Genomic DNA, 21,930 nt, shown 5'->3' on the forward strand with positions numbered 1-21,930 from the left:
TATTTGCAACCAAACACAAGACGAGATAATCTTTTCGGACTAAATTTACGACAAGTGGCACAAAAAAGCTGTCAATAAATAAACTTCCATACCTCACGCTCACTAAAACATAAGGATATTTTTATCACCATACATAGCCATAATAATTATTTTATTAGCTTATACAAAAAATTTTCTAGCGGATAATTTAAATTTTAAAATCGAATAATTGCTATTTAACGACATTTTTAATCCCGATCATTATTACTGATTACCATACAGCAGTTAATAATTTCTAAGTAACTAATTTGTGTGTATATATGTGTTAGCAGAAATGACTAATGGTGGAGGGACCAATCATTCTAATCAGTTTCAAGGGGTTATGCATAAGACTGGGTTAGGAGATAATACCTATAACAATAATAATAATAATATTTCAAATAATTCTAATAATGTAAATCAACCAAATACAGGCTTATTTCAACATTATAATAATATATCAGCTACAAACTCAACCCCTTCATTTACTAATTCTCCTTCAACATCTATTGTTATCTCCCTGAATGGACAACCTGAATACTTATCGCAACAATCTCAACCATTATCTCAATCTCAATCTCATAACCAACCAGCCATCACTTCTCAGAATTATTATCGACAAAATGAGTTATTAATGCAACAGAATTCAAACTTATATCATACTCAGCAATTCATTACTCATGCAAATTCAGATGAATATGATTACTTTTCCCAAGAAGCTTCCCTTTCGGTACCTTCTTCGAAGATTGACTATCCTTACTATCAAGATGGGAATACCAATAATAATGATAATACTAATAATAATGGAAATGGGTTCGATAACTCTCAACTACTACAGCATCGTCAGCAATACAGTAACGTTGTAGAACCAGAATTTCATCTTCAACAACCCATACAAATGTTACATCAACAGCAACAACAACAAATATCTAGTCCACAAATTCCTCCAGACCATATAATATACCCTCAACATCAGTTTCAACAACATAACCTGATCTTGAACTTGGGTGGACAACATCAACAAATACAAGAAGGAAATGTTAAAAGAAAATTAAGCAGTAGTCAATTAGCACAACTTCCTTCACATATACCAAACAAGACCAAAGCATTTAAACCTCCTACAATACGGCAGAATTCAATGCCTAATTATTCTTCAGGTATTACAAGACCAATAACAAATAGTACTACCCAAGCTAGTTCCAATCTAAATCCAGATATCCCGGTAGACCTACTAACTAATGATGAAATGTGGGAGAAATACTTATCAGGTATTGAAATTCCCAAGATGAATAACGAGAGTAAAACTAAAGAAAGTTCTGGGATTCCAATTTCTCAGTCTTCATCTACTAATAAAGTATCTACAGTCAAGAATCCTCGACCTAGAACAAGAAAAACAAAGATAAAACCTTCTTTTACATTAAAATTAGATAGTCTACGAAATGATAATATGTTTAAGAGTCAACAAGTAACATCTTCTCAATCGGATTCAGGGGTTTACAATTTCGATAATTTACCTACATTCAATATTTCTAATCCAATATTTACTGGGTTTAATGATACATCTCTTGATAATAAGGAAGATTTGAAATTTGGTGAGAAAGATCTTGATGAAATTCAAATCTTTGGATCTAGTCAGCCACTTGTAACACCTTCAATGATGCCTCCAGGAGGGAATAGTTATTTTGAATTAAATCCTTTAAATCACAGTGATGATAATAAATTAAATTCACCACAAATAATATATAATGATAATTCATTTGATGGTATTAATAAACTGTTTAATCAATATATAGAAACTCCAAAAGCAAAAGATTTGAATTCAATAACAAAGGGTAATGTTGGAGAAGGTCATTTTGTCAATCAATCTATAAATGATGAATCTAAAAATATAATTTCATCTTCATTAATAGGACCATCTTTAACACTTTCAAGTTCAATTGATTCTAGTTCTATTAATAAAATTAATCATAATTCAAATAATATTGTTGAATATAATAATAGTAAAATTGATAAATCATCCGAAGAAGAAAGTTCAGGATCAGAAAGTGAAGATGAAAATATATATTTAGTACCAGAAGAAGGATTAGAACGTTCAACAATGGATAGAACAAATTCTGGACAAAGTGTTAGTAGTTCAGGATCTACATCATCCAGTAAAGATAATATTGAATCTAATGATAAATCAGAAAAGAAAGATAAACCAAAAAAGAAGAAAACTCCCAAGAGTGCTATATGTCCAGTTTGTAATAAATTTATTAGTCGAGACCTAATTAGACATATGAGAATTCATAATGCAGTTGGAAGATTTCAATGTGTTTATCCTAAACATATGTGTAAACATAAAACTCAATATTTTAATCGACCATATGATTATAAAAAGCATTTATTGCATATTCATTTTAAATTTGATGATCCAAAGGGTAAAACTTCCAATACTTTAACCGATAAATTACCATTACAAGGTACTTGTATGGCCTGTGGAATTCGTCAAACTGCTAGTGATTGGTTAGATAATCATGTTTTAACTTCACAACCACAAGGAAGATGTCCATTTGTTGAGAGTAAAGAAGCGAGATAACAAGTGACAGAGTTTATAGAGTAGTTAGTTACAGAGATATAATTAATTAATTAATTATTATTTATTATTATTATTATTATTATTATTATTTATTATTTATTAATATTCATTATTAACATTCATACTCGTTACGTATTTGACGGTAACTATTAACTCTTTAAGTGACAGTATTTGCTCTCACATTCTCTTATGTACTGCTAGATATTTGCTCTTATATAGGGCTGAAAAATGTCTCCCTGAATAGTGCGATATCGCAGAGGGTGAGGTAAAGACTTTCCCAAATAGGAAAGGGTATTTTGCGCAACTAGTCTTTTTTCAGCAATCGTTATTTGCTCATTAATTATGGCCCCAAAACCCTAAACCCATATATAAAGGAAGTATCCTCAGACGATTATGAACTGAGTGTTATTAGTAGTTGTATTAATATTATTAGTATTATTATTATTAGTAGTAGTAGTATTAGTATTGTTATATTATACATTCGTTAATTTACTAATTCTTTTCTATTCTAATACTAATAATAATGCAACGTCGTCATATGGCCATGGATATGGCAGGCATGGATATGGGCTCATCTACTAGTATGATGCCGTCAAGTACAAGTTCTGGTATGATGATGGGATCTACTGAGACAGGAATGAGTAGTATGCATATGGATGGAATGGCCGATATGCATATGTTCTTTACTACGCAATATAAAGAATATCCTGTATTATTTAAAGGATTAATGGCCAATAATGCTGGACAAGCATTTGGAATATTTCTTTTATTATTTACAGTAGCATTTCTTGCAAGAGGATTAGAATTTATTAGATTATATCTTGAAGAAAAAGTATGGAAAAATCCCAATTATAGTAGTGCATTTGAACAACAACCAAAGATTCCTCATTTTCATAGAGCTGATTCAGAAACTTCTCATGATAATAGTATAGATAAATCTGATTCATTAGGAGTTGATGTGGATGTGGAATTTGTTGAATCTGAAAGAGGATCTTATAAAATTAATACTTTACCATTAGCATCTAGAGCCTTTAGAAATATTATAAGATTAGTATTATGTATACTTCCTGATCTTTTTGGTTATGGATTAATGTTAGCAGCTATGACTTATACTTTAACATATTTCTTTGCTGTTGTTTTAGGTTCAGGTATAGGAAGATTTTTCTTTGAAAAATTATCAAGTAAACATCATCTCAGGCCAGGTGGATTTACTAGACATTGCTAAATTTAGAGAAAGTACTATGTAAATTTAGAGTATTACTGGTAAAGATTACTATGTAAATTTAGACTATTACTGGTAAGGATTACTATGTAATTTTAATGTATATTAATGATGTGTATATAGAAATATTATATTACCCTGGAGGTTTCCTTTTTAATAAATTCCGATTTTTAAATCTTTAACTTTTTCTTAAATCTTTTTCTTAAATCTTCTTTTTCTTAACTCTAACTTTTCATGGCTTCTTCAATCTTTTTAATCAAATCAGCATATTTGGTTTTATTAAATTGAGTTCCATTACCATCAGCTAATTTCTCACTATAAATTAATCGGGCTAAATTTTTATACTCTTCAATAGTATATAAATTTGTTTTAGCTTTAATACTATTAATTAAATCAAATTCATTAACAATAAATAAATCAAAATAATTTGAACATGGAGAGAAATCAATTGATTCCAGATCTTTTAAAAGATTTCTTAACATTTGATGAAATGTATAAATATTTAATAAAATTCTCTTTATACCATTACTATTAATCTTTTTAACTAATGTTGAACCTTGAATAATAAGAGAATTTAAAAATTGTTGAATTCCAATAAATATACTATCTCTTTCTTCTTCATTAAGAAGTTTTCTTAAATTATTATCTATATTAAATACTTCTTGATTTAATGCAGCAATAAAATTATCAGAATCTCCTGGTTCAGTAGTTGGAATCCAATCAATTTCTCTAAATGATTTACCAATATAATAAATTGATTTACATCTTAAATCATATCTTAAAGCTAATAAAGTTTGATCTCTTATTGATTCAAAAGTTTGAATTAATTTATCAAATATTTCAATTTTATCAGGCGTTAATGCTAAATAAATATTTTGTTGATTTATATCTTCATTTCCAGCACTAACATTAATTAAAGTTTTACCATTTTCAAGAAATGACCAATTATGTCTTAATTTTTCAATAATTGAAAGATTTAAACTTCCTTCTTCATCTCTACTTTCATAAACATCATATTTAGATTCTCGTTTAATTGATGGTAACCAAGTTAAAATCCATGATGCAGTAACTAAAAGATTACATACTTGATTAAATGATTCTTTATCTAAAACATCATCTTTACTAATATTAAAAGTACTAGCTCCATAATCATTTCCCATTAACATGGCTTGAATTTCTTGCTTTATTAAAGGATTTAAATCATTACTATTTAAAGCATTAGCTCGAAGAACAGCTCCACTAACTTCACTTAAAGCAGGAATTTTCATCCATTTACTAATCTTCAGAATAGGTTTTGAATTTGAATTTGAATTAGAATTAGAATTAGAATTAGAATTTGAATGAGAATTTGTTTGTGAATTAGAATTAGAATCTAATGATTGTCCATACCCATTCAATTGAAAATTACCAGTAGATAATAATTCTAAATAAAAATTCGAATATGATTTGGAGAAAGTTTCTAAAAATGAAAGGGCAGTATCACTAAATTCTTTTCTATAAGTTAAAGAAGTATTTAAAATTGAACAAATACTAAGGAATAATTTTTTAAAATTTAAAGCATTTTCATAAACGGTTAAAGTATTATATTCTGAAGTATCTTGTAATGAACTAAAGATTGCATCAGAAGTGGAATTTTGTCTTATAGATATTAAATCTAATTTAAGTCCTGAGAAATGAGTTATACCATTTTGTTGTCCACCAATATATTCTTTAAATGATAATTCTAAACTTTCTTTAACATGAGAAAGGAAAGATTTCTTCATAAATTCATCAAAAAAATTTAATGCATTAACTTTATTTTGAGTTGGTGATGATTTAAAATCAAGGAAAATTCTTTGACTTCCTTCAATAAATAATAAAAAGAATTCTAACATTATTCTCATATTAAATAAATTCTTCGGTACTAATACTTCAACAATGGCACTATGAGTTTCACTTTGAATATATGGTGAAGAAGAATCAACAGAATTCAGTTGATCAAATTTATCTTGAATATTAAATCCAGGAAACATATCTTGTAAAATAATTTGTAAATTTTGATTTTCAACTGATGATGATTGATAAGAAACATCTTCAAAATGGAAGATATTTTTAACTGATCGATTTTCATATACTTTTGTTTTAGATCTTTTTCTTAAATAATCTTCCGTATTATTAATTAATAAATTATCATCAATTATATAATTTAACATTATATTCTTTAATTCTTTCTTTAATACATTCCAAATACTAACTAAATCATAATTATTATTATTAGTAGTGGTAGTGGTTGTAGTTGTAGTTGTGGTGGTGGTGGTAGAAATAATCTTATCGGATAATTTAGTACCCGATTCAATGATATTTACAATAACTCCAATAACTTTATGACGCTGAAATACGGCTAAAAATTTAACAAATATTGATCCAAATAAATCTTCAAGAACTGATACTGTTGAATCACTAAAATTGGTTTGTCCAATAATATTCGTTTCTGAACTATGATCAAATTTTTGAAGTTTAGCTAATTTGGCTAATACTGATGCATTCTTTTGTTTAACTTCTTCAGTAATTCTATTTAATAATCCATGAAGTTCCAGTTGATGTCTTCCTTGTAAAATCTCTACAATTTGATTTAATTTTCCTAATTTTGAAGCAGTATGAAGTAACATATAAATATAATGAAATGATCCTGATGTAAGATTCAGACTTGAATTAACTAATACTGAATAATTAAGTTTACTTTCATTTGTAATATAATGATTATGAATGGTAGGTAATTGTTTATTAAGAAATTCTTCAACTGGATCACTTAAAACATCAACAATTTCAGATATATCTAAATTAGCAGAATTATAAACATATTGTTCTAAATTTGTCAGTTCAGAAATTAATGATTTTAATGAAGATAATTTAGGATTATTTGATTTGGTAAGGGTCAGCCATGAATAAACATTCAGGTCTTGACTTCTATTAGTAAATGTATTAACTGCCTTTAAATATACTTCACTAGTTAATTCTTCAACTATTGTATCAAATAATTGATTTGATTGATTTTGTAAACTATCTCTTATAGAACTCATAGCTGATAATGACCATAAATTATACTTTTCTGCCGTTTTATAACCTTGAGAAATAACATCATAAACTTCATGAATTTTTCTTTCTTGAGTTAATTGATCAATTTTATTAGGAATTGATGATACTTCAGTTATAGCATCAAGAATTTCAATTAATTCAGTATATCTTGTTGAAGTTTGACTAAATTCATTTAAAGCTTCTGATCGATCTTGAACATCTTTAACAGTTGAATCCAAAATATTTTTAATAGTTGAAGAATCATTTTGAGAATCTTGTAATGTATTTAAAAGTAAATGAAATGATCCAATACTATTATTAAATACTTCATAATGATCATTAACTACATGTCTTAAAGCATTTTCAGTATTTTCTTTAATAATATCAAATTCTTGTTTTCTATGTGCCAATCCAACCGAGGAATCATCCAATAAATACATGGCAGTTTCAATTGGATTGGTATCTTCTCGTAATAATTCAGGCCAGTCATATTGTACCGTATTTTGAACTTCTTTCAATTCAAACATTGACTCAAATGTACCTTGACTTTTGGTCCCGTTGTCGGGCATATTGAATGAAAGTCGCCTCTGTGCCATGGCTACTATACTTTGAATATTATATTTCAATTATTATTATTTAGTTATTCAGTACTTATTACCATATTGAGTTCGGTTGATGTTGGCTTCTCGAGATACTTGGTCTTGGTGGGGGCTGTATACAGGAATTTGAAATTTTGCTGATAGTATGTATATTAATCTAACTATACTGTTTGATCTATATAATTAGAGGCATGTTTTACGTTATGGTATGATGTTATATGATGTTGTATCATATTGTATGATGTTGTATCATATTGCATGATATTGTGGAAATCATCTAAATCGTATTTAGCTCTATACCATTCAGGAGTTAGATGAATGTTTATTACCAGAAATTTTGCAATACACTAAGAATGTGACTTTCTTAAAATAATTAGTCACATAAGCAGGTTTGGTTAAACCCACAGAGATTAATGTGCAGATATCTATTGACATTTGAATCATTAGGTAATATCTAGAAACTTTCGTCACCCAAATAGGAATGGAATCTTGCAATTTATTCATCATTAGTTCGCCTCTTCTACCTTCAGCTGCCAAATTAATGCCATAGCAGCTACTGATACGCTGCCATATTTTATGAATTGTGCCATTACTGAGCTGACTTTTTGAATAAATTCCACATATGTTGCTTGGTGGTTCTCCTGTATATTCGGACAAGCAACCCAGGCCTCATAAGCCAGAGGGATAAGGCGGATAGATAACTCACAAACGACCCCCATATAAGAATTTCGGATGCCTTCACTGTCGCGAATGCAATATTGGCAATTTGATTGTGAAATGGGAATTATGTCGTTTTAGCAGTTATATCCACTATATTTAATTCACTTGTGGTTGCTGTACGTGCAAGCAGAAAGTCATTGTTATCAGCAGGCAAAGTAGCACAGACTAGCACAATTGAAAATAAAGATAATATAGGGATTCTCATAATATACATATCCGATTGGATCCCTACTTAATGGTCAATTTACTCTCTATATAAAGCTTCTTCAAGTTTATTTGCTATCATTATTTGTGGAGAAAAAGCGGAACTGAATTGCGTTTTTTGAAAAATCGCGGTAGATTTTGCGTTCCTTTTTAGTATACTTTAAGAACTAAAAACTCTATCATGATATAATCCTTGATGATGTTAAAAGTAGATTTAATTTTTAGACTGATCATGCATTCTTGATTTTACTTAGGATATTATCGTTAAACAGTTGAGACACTTTTGCTGCGAAAAGTATCGACGTTCAACACTATATAATCCATTGCAAAGCTTATGGTCAGGGTCCTAGGCTGGTGGTTTCTGTAATGGCCAGTATTCACTACCTATAATTTCTATATATAGAATCTAATAAATGATGAAATTGTGTAACCAGACCCAATAATCTAATTTCCTACTTGCCTAGGTTCTTAGATAATTTCGCAACAGATTTAAATAAAGTACGGTAACTTCGCCGAATATGCTAAGTAAAATCCCCATACTTCTCTATACAGCTGTTACAATTACAATATAGGGCTACTAAAGCATGGAGAGGTTCCAGACTACTTACTGTTTAAATAAATAAACTAATGAGAAGTGAACATTCTTTAGTAGAATGGAATGATAATACCGGGTTAGAGTCATTTAGAGGCAGAATAGACGATGATGAAGAAGATATGTAGGAGAGAAGGATTGGTGACATTCGCCAAATTCCACTATGAAACATAGCAGCTTGATAAACTTCTACAATGTCATATCTCAGTATGTTCTTATCCCTGCTTGGAAAAATGATTTCCTCGACATGACAATGCAATCATCAGTAAACTAACTTCAGATCAAATTATTCCCAATTGGTCTATCATCCTACACATCTACAGAGTCTATGACTAGTCATTTACACACGACCTCTTGGCACCATCACAACACATTCTTAAAAACACGTCCACGCCTCACATACATATTTCCCCCTGAAATAATGCAAAACAGACACGCTATCCCCATTTTTTTTCTCGCGATGTTAGTAAACATTAGAGGGAATGTATGACGTTTGTGTGTCTATTTATGTTTGTAATTAGAGATGAGCATAGCGGAGCTAAGCTTAACAGTGCCGAGCAGTGCTCAGCTTCCAGTGACATGACATGGAATGAGATTTTGTGATTCCGTGTGAAACGGTTTTAAATTGCTGCAAAGGGGGTTGTATTTGGGCGGTGTCCCAATTGGGTATGCCAGGAGATTTGGATGATTTTGATTTGAAACCTGATCTCTCAAGGTGGAATCTTATAAAGATATTTGGAATTCATCGTGAGATGAAATTGTAGATGTAAATTTGTAACTATAGTATTAATAGGTATAAGTTATAGTTCTTTCTGCTCTGGTCCTTTGCGTATTAATCGCGTCCATTCCTTTCTAGTATACCCACCCATCTGACCAATTACATTCGTTTAAGAACTATTCTCTAGAACCATGCGTTCATATATCCCATTACTCCTATTAGCAGGCACAATATCGGCCTTTCCTTTCCAAAGAAATGAAGCTCTTGTCAAGAGATTGGACAACTCTTCATCCTCAAGTTCAGCTCCAGTTTTAGCTTCATCTGTTCCATTACCTTTATCATCATTACCAGCTTCAGATCCTCCAGCTTCAGATCCTCCAGCTTCAGATCCACCAACTTCATATCCACCAACTTCAGCATCTTCAGTTTTAACATCTTCGGCTTTACCATCTTCAGCAACCTCAGTTGTTGAAGCTGTCGAAGCCGTTGAAGATTTACCATCTTCATTACCCCCATCTTCATTACCCCCATCTTCATTACCCCCAACTTCATTACCCCCATCTTCATTACCCCCAACTTCATTACCCCCATCTTCATTACCCCCATCATCATATCCATCATCATCTCCATCATCATCTCCATCATCATCACCTCCATCTGCGGCTGTCTTAATTGACCCTACCTTATCCTCAATACCTACAACATCTTCATCCGTTCCAAGCTCAACATCTGTCACAGCTTCATCTGTTACATCAACAGATTCTGAAGATCCTACAACTACAACCACTGTAGATCAACTAATTACTGTTACTTTACCTTCTACCACTATTACCCTCCCACTTAGCTCTTCATTGCCCATTGGGGATGCTAAAGCAGAAGTAGAAGAAACTTCAGCTGTTATTTTCAAAACTACAGTCATTACAACCATTACTCAATATGCTACTGTTACTTCTAATGGTATCACTACAACTGTTCCTACTAATACTTTAACTTCAAGTATAGCAGAAATCACTACTTCAACAATTACTAGTTATATTACTGTTACACAAACTGAAGATCCTTCATCATTAGATCCTTCATCATTGGATCCTATTGTTAGTGCATCTTCTGAATCAATTTGTGTACCAGAAACTGTTACAGTTACGGTTACTGCTACACCTAAACCTTCAAGTACTAGTCATTATATTATTACTTCTACTGTAGTATCAGCTTATCCAGTAACTGCAGAATTCACTTATGCTGGTAATACAACAACAATCACAAGTTATGTTGATGTTGTATCAACAAAATTAATTACTACAACTCCACCAACTCCAACTCCAACCTCGTCCTCATCCTCATCGTCAACTTCTTTGGCTGTACCAAGTTATGCTTCCTATTCATTTGACTATTCAGCAGCCAGAGCAGGAAATAATGGTACTGCCTACTCCACAGTTGCTCCTGAAGAGAGTTCCTCTTCAGCCACTCCGGTTGCCAGTAAGAAAAGAAATCTTTTCCGCTATTTCTAAGTCCGAATCCAATAAAACAACTTTAGGATCTTAAGCATCCTAAGTTAAACTACACTGGACACTGGACACTATGTCAACTACCGCGGAGTGAGTGAGTGATTACTTGATGAATTTTAACGCTTCTTTCTAACTCTTCTGTCGTTTCTGTGTTATACTATATAGCTTCTTTATTTATTGTTTAGTATATGATTTTCGTTTTTTTCGTTTTTTCGTTTTTTCATTTTTTGCAGTAATTCGTCTTCGTATTTGCAGTTGTGGGACGCGTCTAAATAATATTATTATCATCTAATGTAAAATGTCGCACGACACGAGTCTCCATTTGGTCAACAAACATGGAGGCAGAAAGGAGACATAAATATAAATAGACCCCCCAACCACCAACCATATCTGCTTAACAAAACATATATATCAAAAGTATGAGTAGTCGTGCGTCATCTCCCATGAGGGCTCAGGTTCAGTCAGGTGCCAATGTTTCCAACATCAATCTTGACGAATCATTCTCTCCCGTAAAGTTACCGGTAAAGACTCCCATCAAGGACTCGAACTTAGGACCAGATATCAGTCATCATAAAACTCCAGAAGTTATAGTTAAACATCCTCATGGATTAACTGCCAAATATGAAGCAAGAGGAAGTGGAAGTGGAAGTGGAAGTGGAACTGAACGTAAATCTTTAGTACAAACCCCACTAATTCCTCAACCCCAATTTCAATATCAAAATCAAATTCAAATTCAAAAATTAACTAATTCAGCAAAACAACTTAGTCGTGAATCAACAAAATTATCACCAATGTTACCTCCACTGTTACCATTTACATCTCCAAGACATTCTAGTCAAAAATATATTGATATAGAAAGTATAAAGAAATCCAAAACAAGATTAGATTCTAAATTAAATAATATTTTATTAAAGAAGAATCAAAAACAATCAAGTCCTCATGATGATACTGATGATAGTGGTAAAGAAAATAGAAATCCTCTTGATAGTTCTCCTGTTCCTAAAGTTGTATCTACTTCAATCATTGAAGATTCAGTAAGTTCTCCTTTAAAGCGTACTATTAGTGATACTAATCAAGAAGATCAAGGATCCGCTAGAAAACTTGTTAAAGTAAATGAAAATGAACAAGCACCAGAAGAAGATGATCATCTGATTCAAATTGATGAAGTATTCTATAAAGAAGATTTAGTAGGTAAATTAAGTAAATCATCTCCAACTATTAATAATCATAATCACAATAAATCTTTAAATCCAGTTATAATTGATAATGATAGTGATAGTGATCCTGATGATTTTGGTAGAATTGAAAATACTATAAGTCAAACCATTATACCAAATACTATTGGATTAAATCATAATAATATTACTCAAACTCAATTAGGTAAAATCATTAGACTGGAAGATATGGCCATGGCCAAAGATTATATAACTCCTCAAAGATATACTGAGCCAATAGCTAAAAGTCCAACTACTAATTTACATGTTAGAGTAAATGAATTAGAAAATGTATCAGAAAAAGATGATGAAGATGATACATCATCTAAATCAGAATTAAGAGATAGAGATAGAGATGTAGATATAACTAGTCCATTAAAATATCATACAGCCAAGACTAATGTTGAAAAATATTTAGATAATGAAGATGAAATATTTGAAAATAAATTAGAAAATGAACCAACAATCAATTTTCTTATGTCACCAAGTTCTAAACCAGTATTTTCACTTGATCATATAAGTAAAATTCAAAAGGATCATGAAAAAAGATGTAATGAATTTATATCTCAACTTTGTAATAAAGATGAAAGAATTTTAACTATAACTAAAGAATTAAATGAATTACAAGATTGTTTAATAAAGTATGAGAAAGAAATTCGAGATTTAAAAGAATCTAAAATCAAATTAAGAAGTAATGAAGAAATTCTTTCAATTCAATTAAAACATAATGAACGAGAATTAGCTTCATTAACTAAAAGTTTTAAAATTAAAGAAAATACTGTTAATGGATTCAAATCTAAATTAAATAATATTAAATCTAAGAAGGATCAATTAAATGAAAAGAATAATCAACAATTAATTGAAATTAATAATTTAAATCATCAAATATCTGAAGCTACTAATTTAAATATTGATAATACTATTAAAATTGAAACATTATTAAAGGAAAAGGAAGATTTATTAAATGAAGTAGAAACTTATAAAACTCAAAATATTCAATTAAGTTCTGAACTTGAGAAATTACAATCTCAACAAAAGGATTTATATAATAAATTAGAAGAATTAAAGACAAGTAATACAGAATTAGCCAATGCAAATTCTGAAAATGAAAGTTTAATTAAAGAATTTGAATCGGTTGCTAATTCTAAGATTACTGAATTAGAAACCACCATTGCTAATATTAATAAAGAGAAAGAAGAAATTTATAAGACATTAGAAAAAGCTGAAGAATATGAAATTGAAATTAAAGATTTAAAGACGGAAATAAATGAAGTTAATGAAACTAATCATAATATAACCAATAAATTAGATGATTTAATTAATAGTAATGATAAATTACAAGAAGAAATTAATGAATCTAATAAAATCATTAAAGAAAAGGAAGAAATTATTAATGAAGATATTAGTAAAATGACGGAATTAGTTGAAGCAGTACAAAAGAAGGAAGAAGAATATAATGAACGAGTTAAAGAATTACAAGATCAAATTAATCAATTAAGTTCAGAAAAGCAACAAGCTTTAGAACAAGTTGAAAATACAAAAATAGAAGCTGATAATGAAGTTAAGAGATTAGCTCAATATTTACATCATGAATATGCTGAAAAGCATGCTAAAAAGCTTGGAGATGTTAAATTACATTATGAAAAGGAGAAGGATAGTCTTACTCGAGATAAACGGTATGCCGAAAGAGAAGTTGAATTATTAAAGAGAAAGCTTAATAATTCACTTCAAGAGATTCGACAATTAACTGATTTTATTGATGTAAATAAATTACAGTATCATGGGCGGGTAAGTCCTAAGAAGAGTTCGAGATCGAGACATCAGTAGAGTAGAAAGTAGTTAGTTAATTACAGAGTAGAGTAATAAATAGTGTAAGTAATTTGCAGCAATTAATGTCGCAAGAGAGACATTCCTTTTTGGGTGAGTGAGTGTTCCTTTTCTCACGAGGACCCGGTCACGCGCCGTGGCAAACCAAATAAATTTCAATCGGAATTAATCTCCATACAACTAACCCATAGTTAACAATCAGCACCAACAATCCCATACAGGATTGAAGTGAAGTTAGTTAAAAAGTTACGGGTAGTGTAAAGAGAACCAAAAGCAAGCCTAAACAAAACAAAATGTCTAACTTTGAAGCCAGAAAGCTCTTTGAAAATATAGTAGAAGATGTTATTAATGACTCTCGACAAGACTTTGAAGATAGTGGAATAGATGAATCAACATTACAAGAATTACGAAGAATATGGTGTGAGAGATTAAGTCAATCGCAAGTAGCCAAATTTTCATGGGATGACGAAGAACCTGAAGAGCCTCCATCAGTATCTGTTGGAGGAGGATTAAATTATCCACTTGTAAGTAATAAATCAGATATTGTTGGAGGAGGAGGTGGAGGTGGAGGATTAAATACTCCTGATGATACCAGTAATGGAAATGTCTTATCTTATGGAAATGTAACCGATAGTATTGGACTCGAATTACTGAAACCAGAAGTGGATGAAGATAATAGTACGGGATTATTATTACCTAAGATAAATCAAGCCGATGGAACTGTAGAATTCACTATGTATAGTGAAACAAGTAAAGCTAAAGAACTTATACATAAGCTTAAACAGAATAGTAATAACCAACAAAGGATAAATCAAACCGACGGAACGTTTGGTGATGACGATGATGGAGATGACGATATTTTCAATGACTCTGATGATATCAATTCCGATTTAGATGATGATTTAGAAAGTGATAAATCCGATGGAGAAAGTGGAGAACAAGAAGGACAACTCATGTTATGTTTATATGATCGAGTTCAAAGAATTAAGAATAAATGGAAATTCAATTTAAAGGAAGGTATTGCTAATATTGATGGAAGAGATTATGTATTTCATAAGGCTACAGGAGAGAGTGAGTGGTAACGTCTGTGTATTATAAACAAATAAATAAATAAGCAACTAAGTAAGTAACTATATATATATATATATATATATCATTAAAAATTCGGAATATGAATATCTAATATCTGTCTCTTATCATCCGGTAAAGGATTGCCATTATTAAATATACATTCGAAATCTTCTAAAAAGGTTCGAAGTACTTCCACCGATATATTTAATGTTGGAGAAAATACAATACACACATTTCTTAAATTCATTCGATTCATTTGTTGTTGACTAATGATTTGATTTAAAAAGTAAAAGATTACATATGATATATCATAATGAATCTCATCCACATTATTTATATCATTAAAATAATCTCGAAATTCCATAGCTAAATGCGATGGTCTTAGTGTTGAATTAAGCACTAAATTATGTAAATAATTATAAGTCTTTAATCCTAATATGGGACTGGGTAATTCTCGTAAATAAGTTTTAAATAATCCGGCCACCGTATTTATATCAGGTTTTAAATCAGATGTAAATAAATCAAGATCAAATTCATGATTAAATTGATCTTTTAATTGTCTTATTGAGGTGGCAGATCCACTTAATCTAAAGATTCCTTCTTCATACATGGCTCCTGTTCTGGTAAGATAATCTAAACATCTATAACATATTGATGGAATTGATTTGCCCATAAATATATCATTGGATATATTAAATGCTTCTTCAATATCTCTACCAAATATAGATTTAGTTAGAGTATTATTATTAGTACTACTACTAGTACCTGAATTATTTAAATAATCAGAAATCGTCGAAGTCGAATGTGCTAATGGAACAATTATACTACTAGTATCAACATCATCTAAGATATTTTCAGTTGATAATTGTTGTGATTGTGGTTGAGAATTCTTCCCACCTCTAAATTGAAAGATATTTCTCATCTTATGCTTTTTAGGTTCTTTGGTTTCTTTATCATCTTGAGAATTAGATGTTATATAAGATGATTGATCGAAATTAATTCTAGTAGCTGATGCAGAACCTGAACCAGATACTGATGCTGATGCAGAACCTGATCCATTGGTATACTTTCTTGAAGTTAATTCTAATTCATCAGGATATTTACTTGATGGAGTATCTATAAATTCATCGGATTCAGCTGAAATCGTCGAAGTATCACCAGTTGAACTTCCTAAATCACTAAATTCAACTAATGCAGTAACCCAAGCATCTCTTTCTTCATCATTTTCTGCACAAAAGAAATATTTGGGTAATGAAGAAGATAATTTCAGAGATTTTTGCAGTTCAATTATTAAAAATCCATGTCTATAGCCCTTTTCTTCGGCCACTGTATCATTTGATTGAGTACCAATTTGTGAACCCTTTAATTTAATTTGTTCAACTAATGGACCTTCAGGATATTCATAAATTTCTAAAAATGGTCCATCAACTTGACACCAACGAATCTTCCAAGTACTACCTAAACCTTTATATCTTCTAACTAAATAACCTTCCTTTCTAGCTCCACTTTTATAATCATCTAAAGGACTTATAATATCAAATGAAACAAATTTACAAATTCTATATATAACCAGTTGAGGTATATGAGGTATAACAAATATTGAATTAAAATATGATTGTAAAGTAATTCTTCTTTGATCAATTTTACTTGGGGCAGTAGAAATAAATAATGATTTATCAGGTAATTGGGGTAACCCAAAAAATTGAATTATTGGTCGAATTTCTTCATCAAATGATATTAATTGGGAATATGTCTTTCTTACTCTCCACATTTCTTGATTAGATTCTTTATCAATTACTGAAATTGTTACATTTGGATCATCTGATCGTTTATTAGTACTATTATTGTTATTGTTATTGTTGTTGTTATTTGATTGAATTGATATTGTACTAGCAATAATTATTGAAATGGCATGGAATTCTTCAGGTTTAATAGCCAATGATGAATCATCATCATATTTTGGAGTACCTAATACATTAAAACTTGACCCTGGAGTTTGTACAGAGAATTTACTTTGAGAATCAAATTCCGTAGTTAATGGAGTTCGAAGTATATCATTATCAATTCTATGTCCTCCACCTAATTGTCCAGGACTTCTTTGAGAATGAGTAAATGATCCTTGAACTGGTGAAGATATATAACTTTTGGTAGTATCTTCTTCAAGAGTTCCATTAGGTATATCATTCAATTTCATAGTAAATTTATTATTAGACATTACATCAGGAGTGGTTGGAAGTCTCTTTAAACTACTAGAATCACTATTAGTAAATTGACTAGTACTCTGAGACATAGGTGAGAATCTATTTTGATTGGGTAATGGACTTGATTGGTTTGATCCAAGTAAAATATTATTGTTAAGTTCAAATACTGCGGGAGATTTAAGTATGGTATGATCAATGGGTGGTTGAAGTAAGGGAAGGTGAGGATTCGGATTCGAATTGGAATTGGAATGAGTAGATGATGGTTGAATATAGGTCAGATCTGAAGATGCACTTATATTTCCATCTCGTTGACTGTGTTGTAGTGTTGGAGGTAGTTTTATTCTTGATTTGTAAGAACTAGAAGAAGAGTTGGAGTTGGAGTTGGAATTGGAATTGGAATTAGTTTGAACTGGCTGTGGTTGTGGTTGTTGGTGTGGTTGAGTAAGGCTGGGAGTCTTGGAAATAGGTGGACGTTTCTCAACAGTAGACGAATAATCCAGTTGAATAGGAGTCATAGAAGATTCGGAACTTGAAGGAGTCGAGACGGGGATTTGGGTGGAGAATGATGATTGAGAACTATTCTTATGAGTGATTGGTGGACGATTGGGTTCTTGTCTTATAGATGGAGTATAAACTAATGAAGGAGCTAAACCTGAAGATACTGTATAAGATTCCTTTTTGACTTCTTCAATATATACTTGAGTATTAGAATTATTAGTAGGTTTCCCAATAGATGTGGATGATGATAAATTACTTATATTTGAAGAATTTGGAATACTTATAGATGGAGATATTGGAGATACCGTAGTTGAATCATCAAGATTTGCAATTGAAGGGATCAGTTTTTCAAGAGAATTTGAATTTCGTCTTCTTCTTGATGATCGAGATGGGATTTCTACTGCATGTTCATCTGTACTTGTACTTATTAATTTAACTACTGTACTTGAAGGAGTTATTGATTTAACTGTTTCAACTGATGTTATAGGTTTGATTTCCGGTGCAGTATCAAAGGAAGATACTGAAGCATTCTGATAATAATTATAATTATAACTACTGTTGGGTTTAGAAAGTTCTATTAATTCAGCAATTCTCTTATCCTTTCGAATAAGTAATGCTTGTAACTCTCTATTCTCAAATAATAGTTGTTCTATGTATTGTTCAGCCGTTAGTTTAGATCGATCAAAATTAGGATCTGATGGGGCAATGTCTTGAGTACTGCGATTCCGCTTTTGTTTTGTAGTGTCTAGATCCATTTGAAATGATTTGAAATGATTTTAATGGATTTTCAATTAGTTATGGTATGATATATAATACAAATTAGTAGTAAAGATAATGATAGTGACACGTCTAATTACTTATGAAATACAGAGGGAGGATGTCGGTCTCGTGAACTACACGACACGAAAGGTTACCAAATGGTTGGGGCACTATACAGTAAGGAGCTGAAACACCTTTAATATGATTATCACTATCTGATTAAACTTATTAGTAGTGGTGGTTGGCAGGTTGGCTCCTCTTTCTTATGACAATGGAGTGGGTGGGTGAAAAGTCGCAGACTCGTTAGTGCGGCACGGGATGTCGTGGGGTTTCACTAGTGTAATAGGTATTAGTAGCGGGGGGAATTGTCTGTACTAAATGGGCTTCAATGGGGTTTGAAGTTGGTTTACGACGGTATGAGTGTGTTGGAGTTCTTCTACGATGTTCTACTATGTTCTACTATGTTTTGGTGGGGTTTTGTTGTGGCTCTGTTCAGCCGTATTCACAGTTCTGTTGTATTCTAATCATCTGGCTAATCATCTCCCTCGTCGCGACATTGTCCCAAGTCCCAATCGGGTAATAACGTCTGTCTCTTTACCTAATCGGGCAATGGACCATGAATAAAAGCAGGGTCAGATTTATCTATGTATGTATATGTATTATGTAAGTGGGTTATGTATGTGGGTTATGTAGAGATATTATTATGTAAGCTATTTATACTTTGGTCCTTCATCTTGGACTTGTTGTTGTTTCTGAGCTGTAGCAAGCTTCTTATAATATGATCTCGTATGTCTCATAAGTTTTCTCTCATCTTCAGGATCAACCTTTATTGGACTCTTGGATACTTCTAATACTCTTGTAGGATGATGATAATCCATAATTTCTTTAACCATTTTATTAACTGGTTCATGTTGACCTTCACCATTGTCTATTATTTCAGATTCTGATTGATATTGATAAATATAATTGGCAGGTAATATTGCATTAGGCATCATAGCTCTTCCTAATTTAATAACTTCATTAGCCCAAATTGTAATATCACTTTGAGGTTTCTTATAAGGAAGCCAATTTTTTTTACATCCTTTAACTAATTCTTTCATAACTTGATCTAAACCCCAAGTATCATTCCAAGTAACTTCATCATCATTAACTAATCCAATTAAATGAGAAAATATTCCCGTAGATAAAGCTCCATCACTATAACCTCCTTCTAAAAATGAAATTACTTTACCATTAGTATGAATTTTAGCTAATTTAACAACATCTTTAGTAAATGATGCATAAAATGATGTAGGAACATTTATACCATGACGTTGCATTTGAGGATTTTCATATTCCAGAGCATCAAATCCAGCTGATATAGTAATTAATGGTTTAAATGGTAAAGGAGCCACTGGTTTGGCAATTGGTTGACTAAATAAATGAGGTTTAAGTAAATATTTATTATATTTAGTAGAATCATTAAGATATTGTTGATAATCTTGTTCATATTGCTTTTTAGCCGTATTTAAAAATTGATTAGCTCGATTTAAAATTGCCACATATTTAGTTTGATAATGTTTATAAAACTCTTCTTCATTATTCCATTGTTGCAAATGAACATTCCAAATATTTAAATCATGATCCATTATACAAGTTGAAGCATTTTTAATATTTTCTTTAGTTGCATAACCTAATTCTGTAGGATAAGATTTTATATCATGTAATGAAAAATATCCAACTTTTGGATAAGTTGCAAATCTTTTACCATAATCATCTCGAGGATTTAATTTTGGATCATTAATTTCATCATCTTCATCTTGACCATAATCTCCTTGAAATCCAGCTCTTTCCCAACAAATATCTTGAGATCCATCTCCATGATGTAAATCTATATCTAATATAACACAATGAGATATTCCATAAGTTTCAAATGCATATTCTATACCAATTTGAACATTATTTAATAAACAAAACCCACTAGGTAAGCATGCATGAGAATGATGACCTGGAGGTCTAATAACTACAAATGCCAAATTATGAGTTTCTGTAGTTGGTGATACTGATCTCGAATCTTTATTATTAGTAGTAGAATTACTTTTAGGTTTAGGTTTACTTTTATTATTAATAGTTCCATCATTATAAAGTGAATCAACAGCAGTTTCAATAGTCCCTATCACTCCTTCAAGAGCATTAATAGTCTTTGGGTTTAAATAAATATCACCAGTATTCCAATCTTCTGGAACTTCTAACTGATCGTTAATTAATTTATCATGACTTTCTAAACATAATTCAAATAATTTCTTTGGCCAATTTTTACCATGAATCTTTCGAACATGAGATGAAAATATTGAACTTCTCTTTGTTGAATTTATTATTTTATAATAAAATGGATACATAGTTAATGCTGAGGCAACTCCAATACATGATGCTAATAATCTTTGAGGACGTTCAAAGATAGTTGAAAGATAAGATTTAGATACCCAATTTCTTCCAAATGCATGTTCTGAAGAATAAGGTGATAATATAATTAAAGTTTGATCCATTTCATGAGAATATCTAGGAGATTCTGATTTTATATGAGGATTTGAATCTATAAAATCATCAAATGCTTTAGTAAATCTAGTTAATGAATGATCTATTAATATAGATGGTTTTAAAATCGATTGATATTTAGTATCAATAGAATCTTCTAATCCTGGACTAGGAGATTTTTTTGATTTAGTAGTTCCAGTGGAAGTTCCACTAGAAGTTCCACTTGAACTTGAACTTGAACTTGAACTGGATGATTTAAGTGCATATTTAGGTTGTAGACTATACCTCCTATTAGTTTTAAATTTAGGAATTTGTTCCAGAATCAATTCTTCTTCTTCTAATTCTTGAATATCTACGATACTTTGATCTCGAGTATAATTAATAGTAGTATTATTATTTAATACTGTATGATCAATAGATATATCTTCCGGTTCATCAATATCATTGGATGTAGGACGAATAGTTAATGTTGTCTCGAATTGACTAATTAATGTCTCTTCTATATCATCTTCATTTTCTGGCTCATGTTTCTGTCGTCTTGCCATAATTAAGAATTTTTATATTCGGTGATCTGATCTATGATCTATGATCTGTCCTGATCTGTGGGGGAGGTGGAGATTTATTCGTCTAGTACTT

General features: G+C 30.8%; 9 protein-coding genes across 9 annotated transcripts; 6 read left to right on the forward strand and 3 right to left on the reverse strand. All coding sequences in view use genetic code 12, as the record gives it.

The window, feature by feature from the left end:
• The first annotated feature begins 148 nt into the window (after nucleotides 1-148).
• RJT21DRAFT_121010 (uncharacterized protein) lies at nucleotides 149-2,673 on the forward strand. Its single transcript, XM_064881930.1, has one exon. The coding sequence runs from the start codon at nucleotides 314-316 to the stop codon at nucleotides 2,594-2,596; it is 2,283 nt and encodes a 760-aa protein (XP_064737707.1). The 5' UTR covers nucleotides 149-313; the 3' UTR covers nucleotides 2,597-2,673.
• A 294-nt stretch (nucleotides 2,674-2,967) lies between these two features.
• Nucleotides 2,968-3,962, forward strand: CTR1 (high-affinity Cu transporter). Its single transcript, XM_064881931.1, has one exon. The coding sequence runs from the start codon at nucleotides 3,120-3,122 to the stop codon at nucleotides 3,819-3,821; it is 702 nt and encodes a 233-aa protein (XP_064737708.1). The 5' UTR covers nucleotides 2,968-3,119; the 3' UTR covers nucleotides 3,822-3,962.
• SEC8 (exocyst subunit) lies at nucleotides 3,963-7,609 on the reverse strand. The gene has a single exon (XM_064881932.1). The coding sequence runs from the start codon at nucleotides 7,466-7,468 to the stop codon at nucleotides 4,043-4,045; it is 3,426 nt and encodes a 1,141-aa protein (XP_064737709.1). The 5' UTR covers nucleotides 7,469-7,609; the 3' UTR covers nucleotides 3,963-4,042.
• Nucleotides 7,610-9,780: 2,171 nt separating this feature from the next.
• On the forward strand, nucleotides 9,781-11,424 carry PGA54 (Pga54p). The gene is given in 3 exon segments (XM_064881933.1): nucleotides 9,781-10,135; nucleotides 10,151-10,232; nucleotides 10,320-11,424. The coding sequence occupies 3 exon segments, from the start codon at nucleotides 9,897-9,899 to the stop codon at nucleotides 11,211-11,213; spliced, it is 1,215 nt and encodes a 404-aa protein (XP_064737710.1). The 5' UTR covers nucleotides 9,781-9,896; the 3' UTR covers nucleotides 11,214-11,424.
• Nucleotides 11,425-11,598: 174 nt separating this feature from the next.
• On the forward strand, nucleotides 11,599-14,301 carry RJT21DRAFT_121016 (uncharacterized protein). The gene has a single exon (XM_064881934.1). The coding sequence runs from the start codon at nucleotides 11,630-11,632 to the stop codon at nucleotides 14,249-14,251; it is 2,622 nt and encodes an 873-aa protein (XP_064737711.1). The 5' UTR covers nucleotides 11,599-11,629; the 3' UTR covers nucleotides 14,252-14,301.
• Nucleotides 14,302-14,358: 57 nt separating this feature from the next.
• Nucleotides 14,359-15,476, forward strand: RJT21DRAFT_121017 (transcription initiation factor IIA large subunit). The gene has a single exon (XM_064881935.1). The coding sequence runs from the start codon at nucleotides 14,545-14,547 to the stop codon at nucleotides 15,331-15,333; it is 789 nt and encodes a 262-aa protein (XP_064737712.1). The 5' UTR covers nucleotides 14,359-14,544; the 3' UTR covers nucleotides 15,334-15,476.
• Nucleotides 15,266-19,028, reverse strand: BEM3 (Bem3p). Its single transcript, XM_064881936.1, has one exon. The coding sequence runs from the start codon at nucleotides 18,774-18,776 to the stop codon at nucleotides 15,408-15,410; it is 3,369 nt and encodes a 1,122-aa protein (XP_064737713.1). The 5' UTR covers nucleotides 18,777-19,028; the 3' UTR covers nucleotides 15,266-15,407.
• A 45-nt stretch (nucleotides 19,029-19,073) lies between these two features.
• RJT21DRAFT_40404 (uncharacterized protein) lies at nucleotides 19,074-19,425 on the forward strand. The gene has a single exon (XM_064884449.1). It carries the CDS (start codon nucleotides 19,169-19,171, stop codon nucleotides 19,358-19,360), a length of 192 nt encoding a protein of 63 aa, XP_064737714.1. The 5' UTR covers nucleotides 19,074-19,168; the 3' UTR covers nucleotides 19,361-19,425.
• On the reverse strand, nucleotides 19,321-21,839 carry HOS3 (histone deacetylase; the record flags this gene model as incomplete). The annotated part of the gene is made up of 3 exons (XM_064879840.1): nucleotides 19,321-20,806; nucleotides 20,876-21,457; nucleotides 21,518-21,839. 3 exons carry the CDS (start codon nucleotides 21,837-21,839, stop codon nucleotides 19,491-19,493), a joined length of 2,220 nt encoding a protein of 739 aa, XP_064737715.1. The 3' UTR covers nucleotides 19,321-19,490.
• Nucleotides 21,840-21,930: the final 91 nt, after the last annotated feature.

This window comes from Scheffersomyces amazonensis (genome assembly GCF_036850825.1).
Source record: "Scheffersomyces amazonensis strain UFMG-HMD-26.3 chromosome Unknown RJT21scaffold_4, whole genome shotgun sequence".
NCBI lineage: Eukaryota > Fungi > Ascomycota > Pichiomycetes > Serinales > Debaryomycetaceae > Scheffersomyces > Scheffersomyces amazonensis.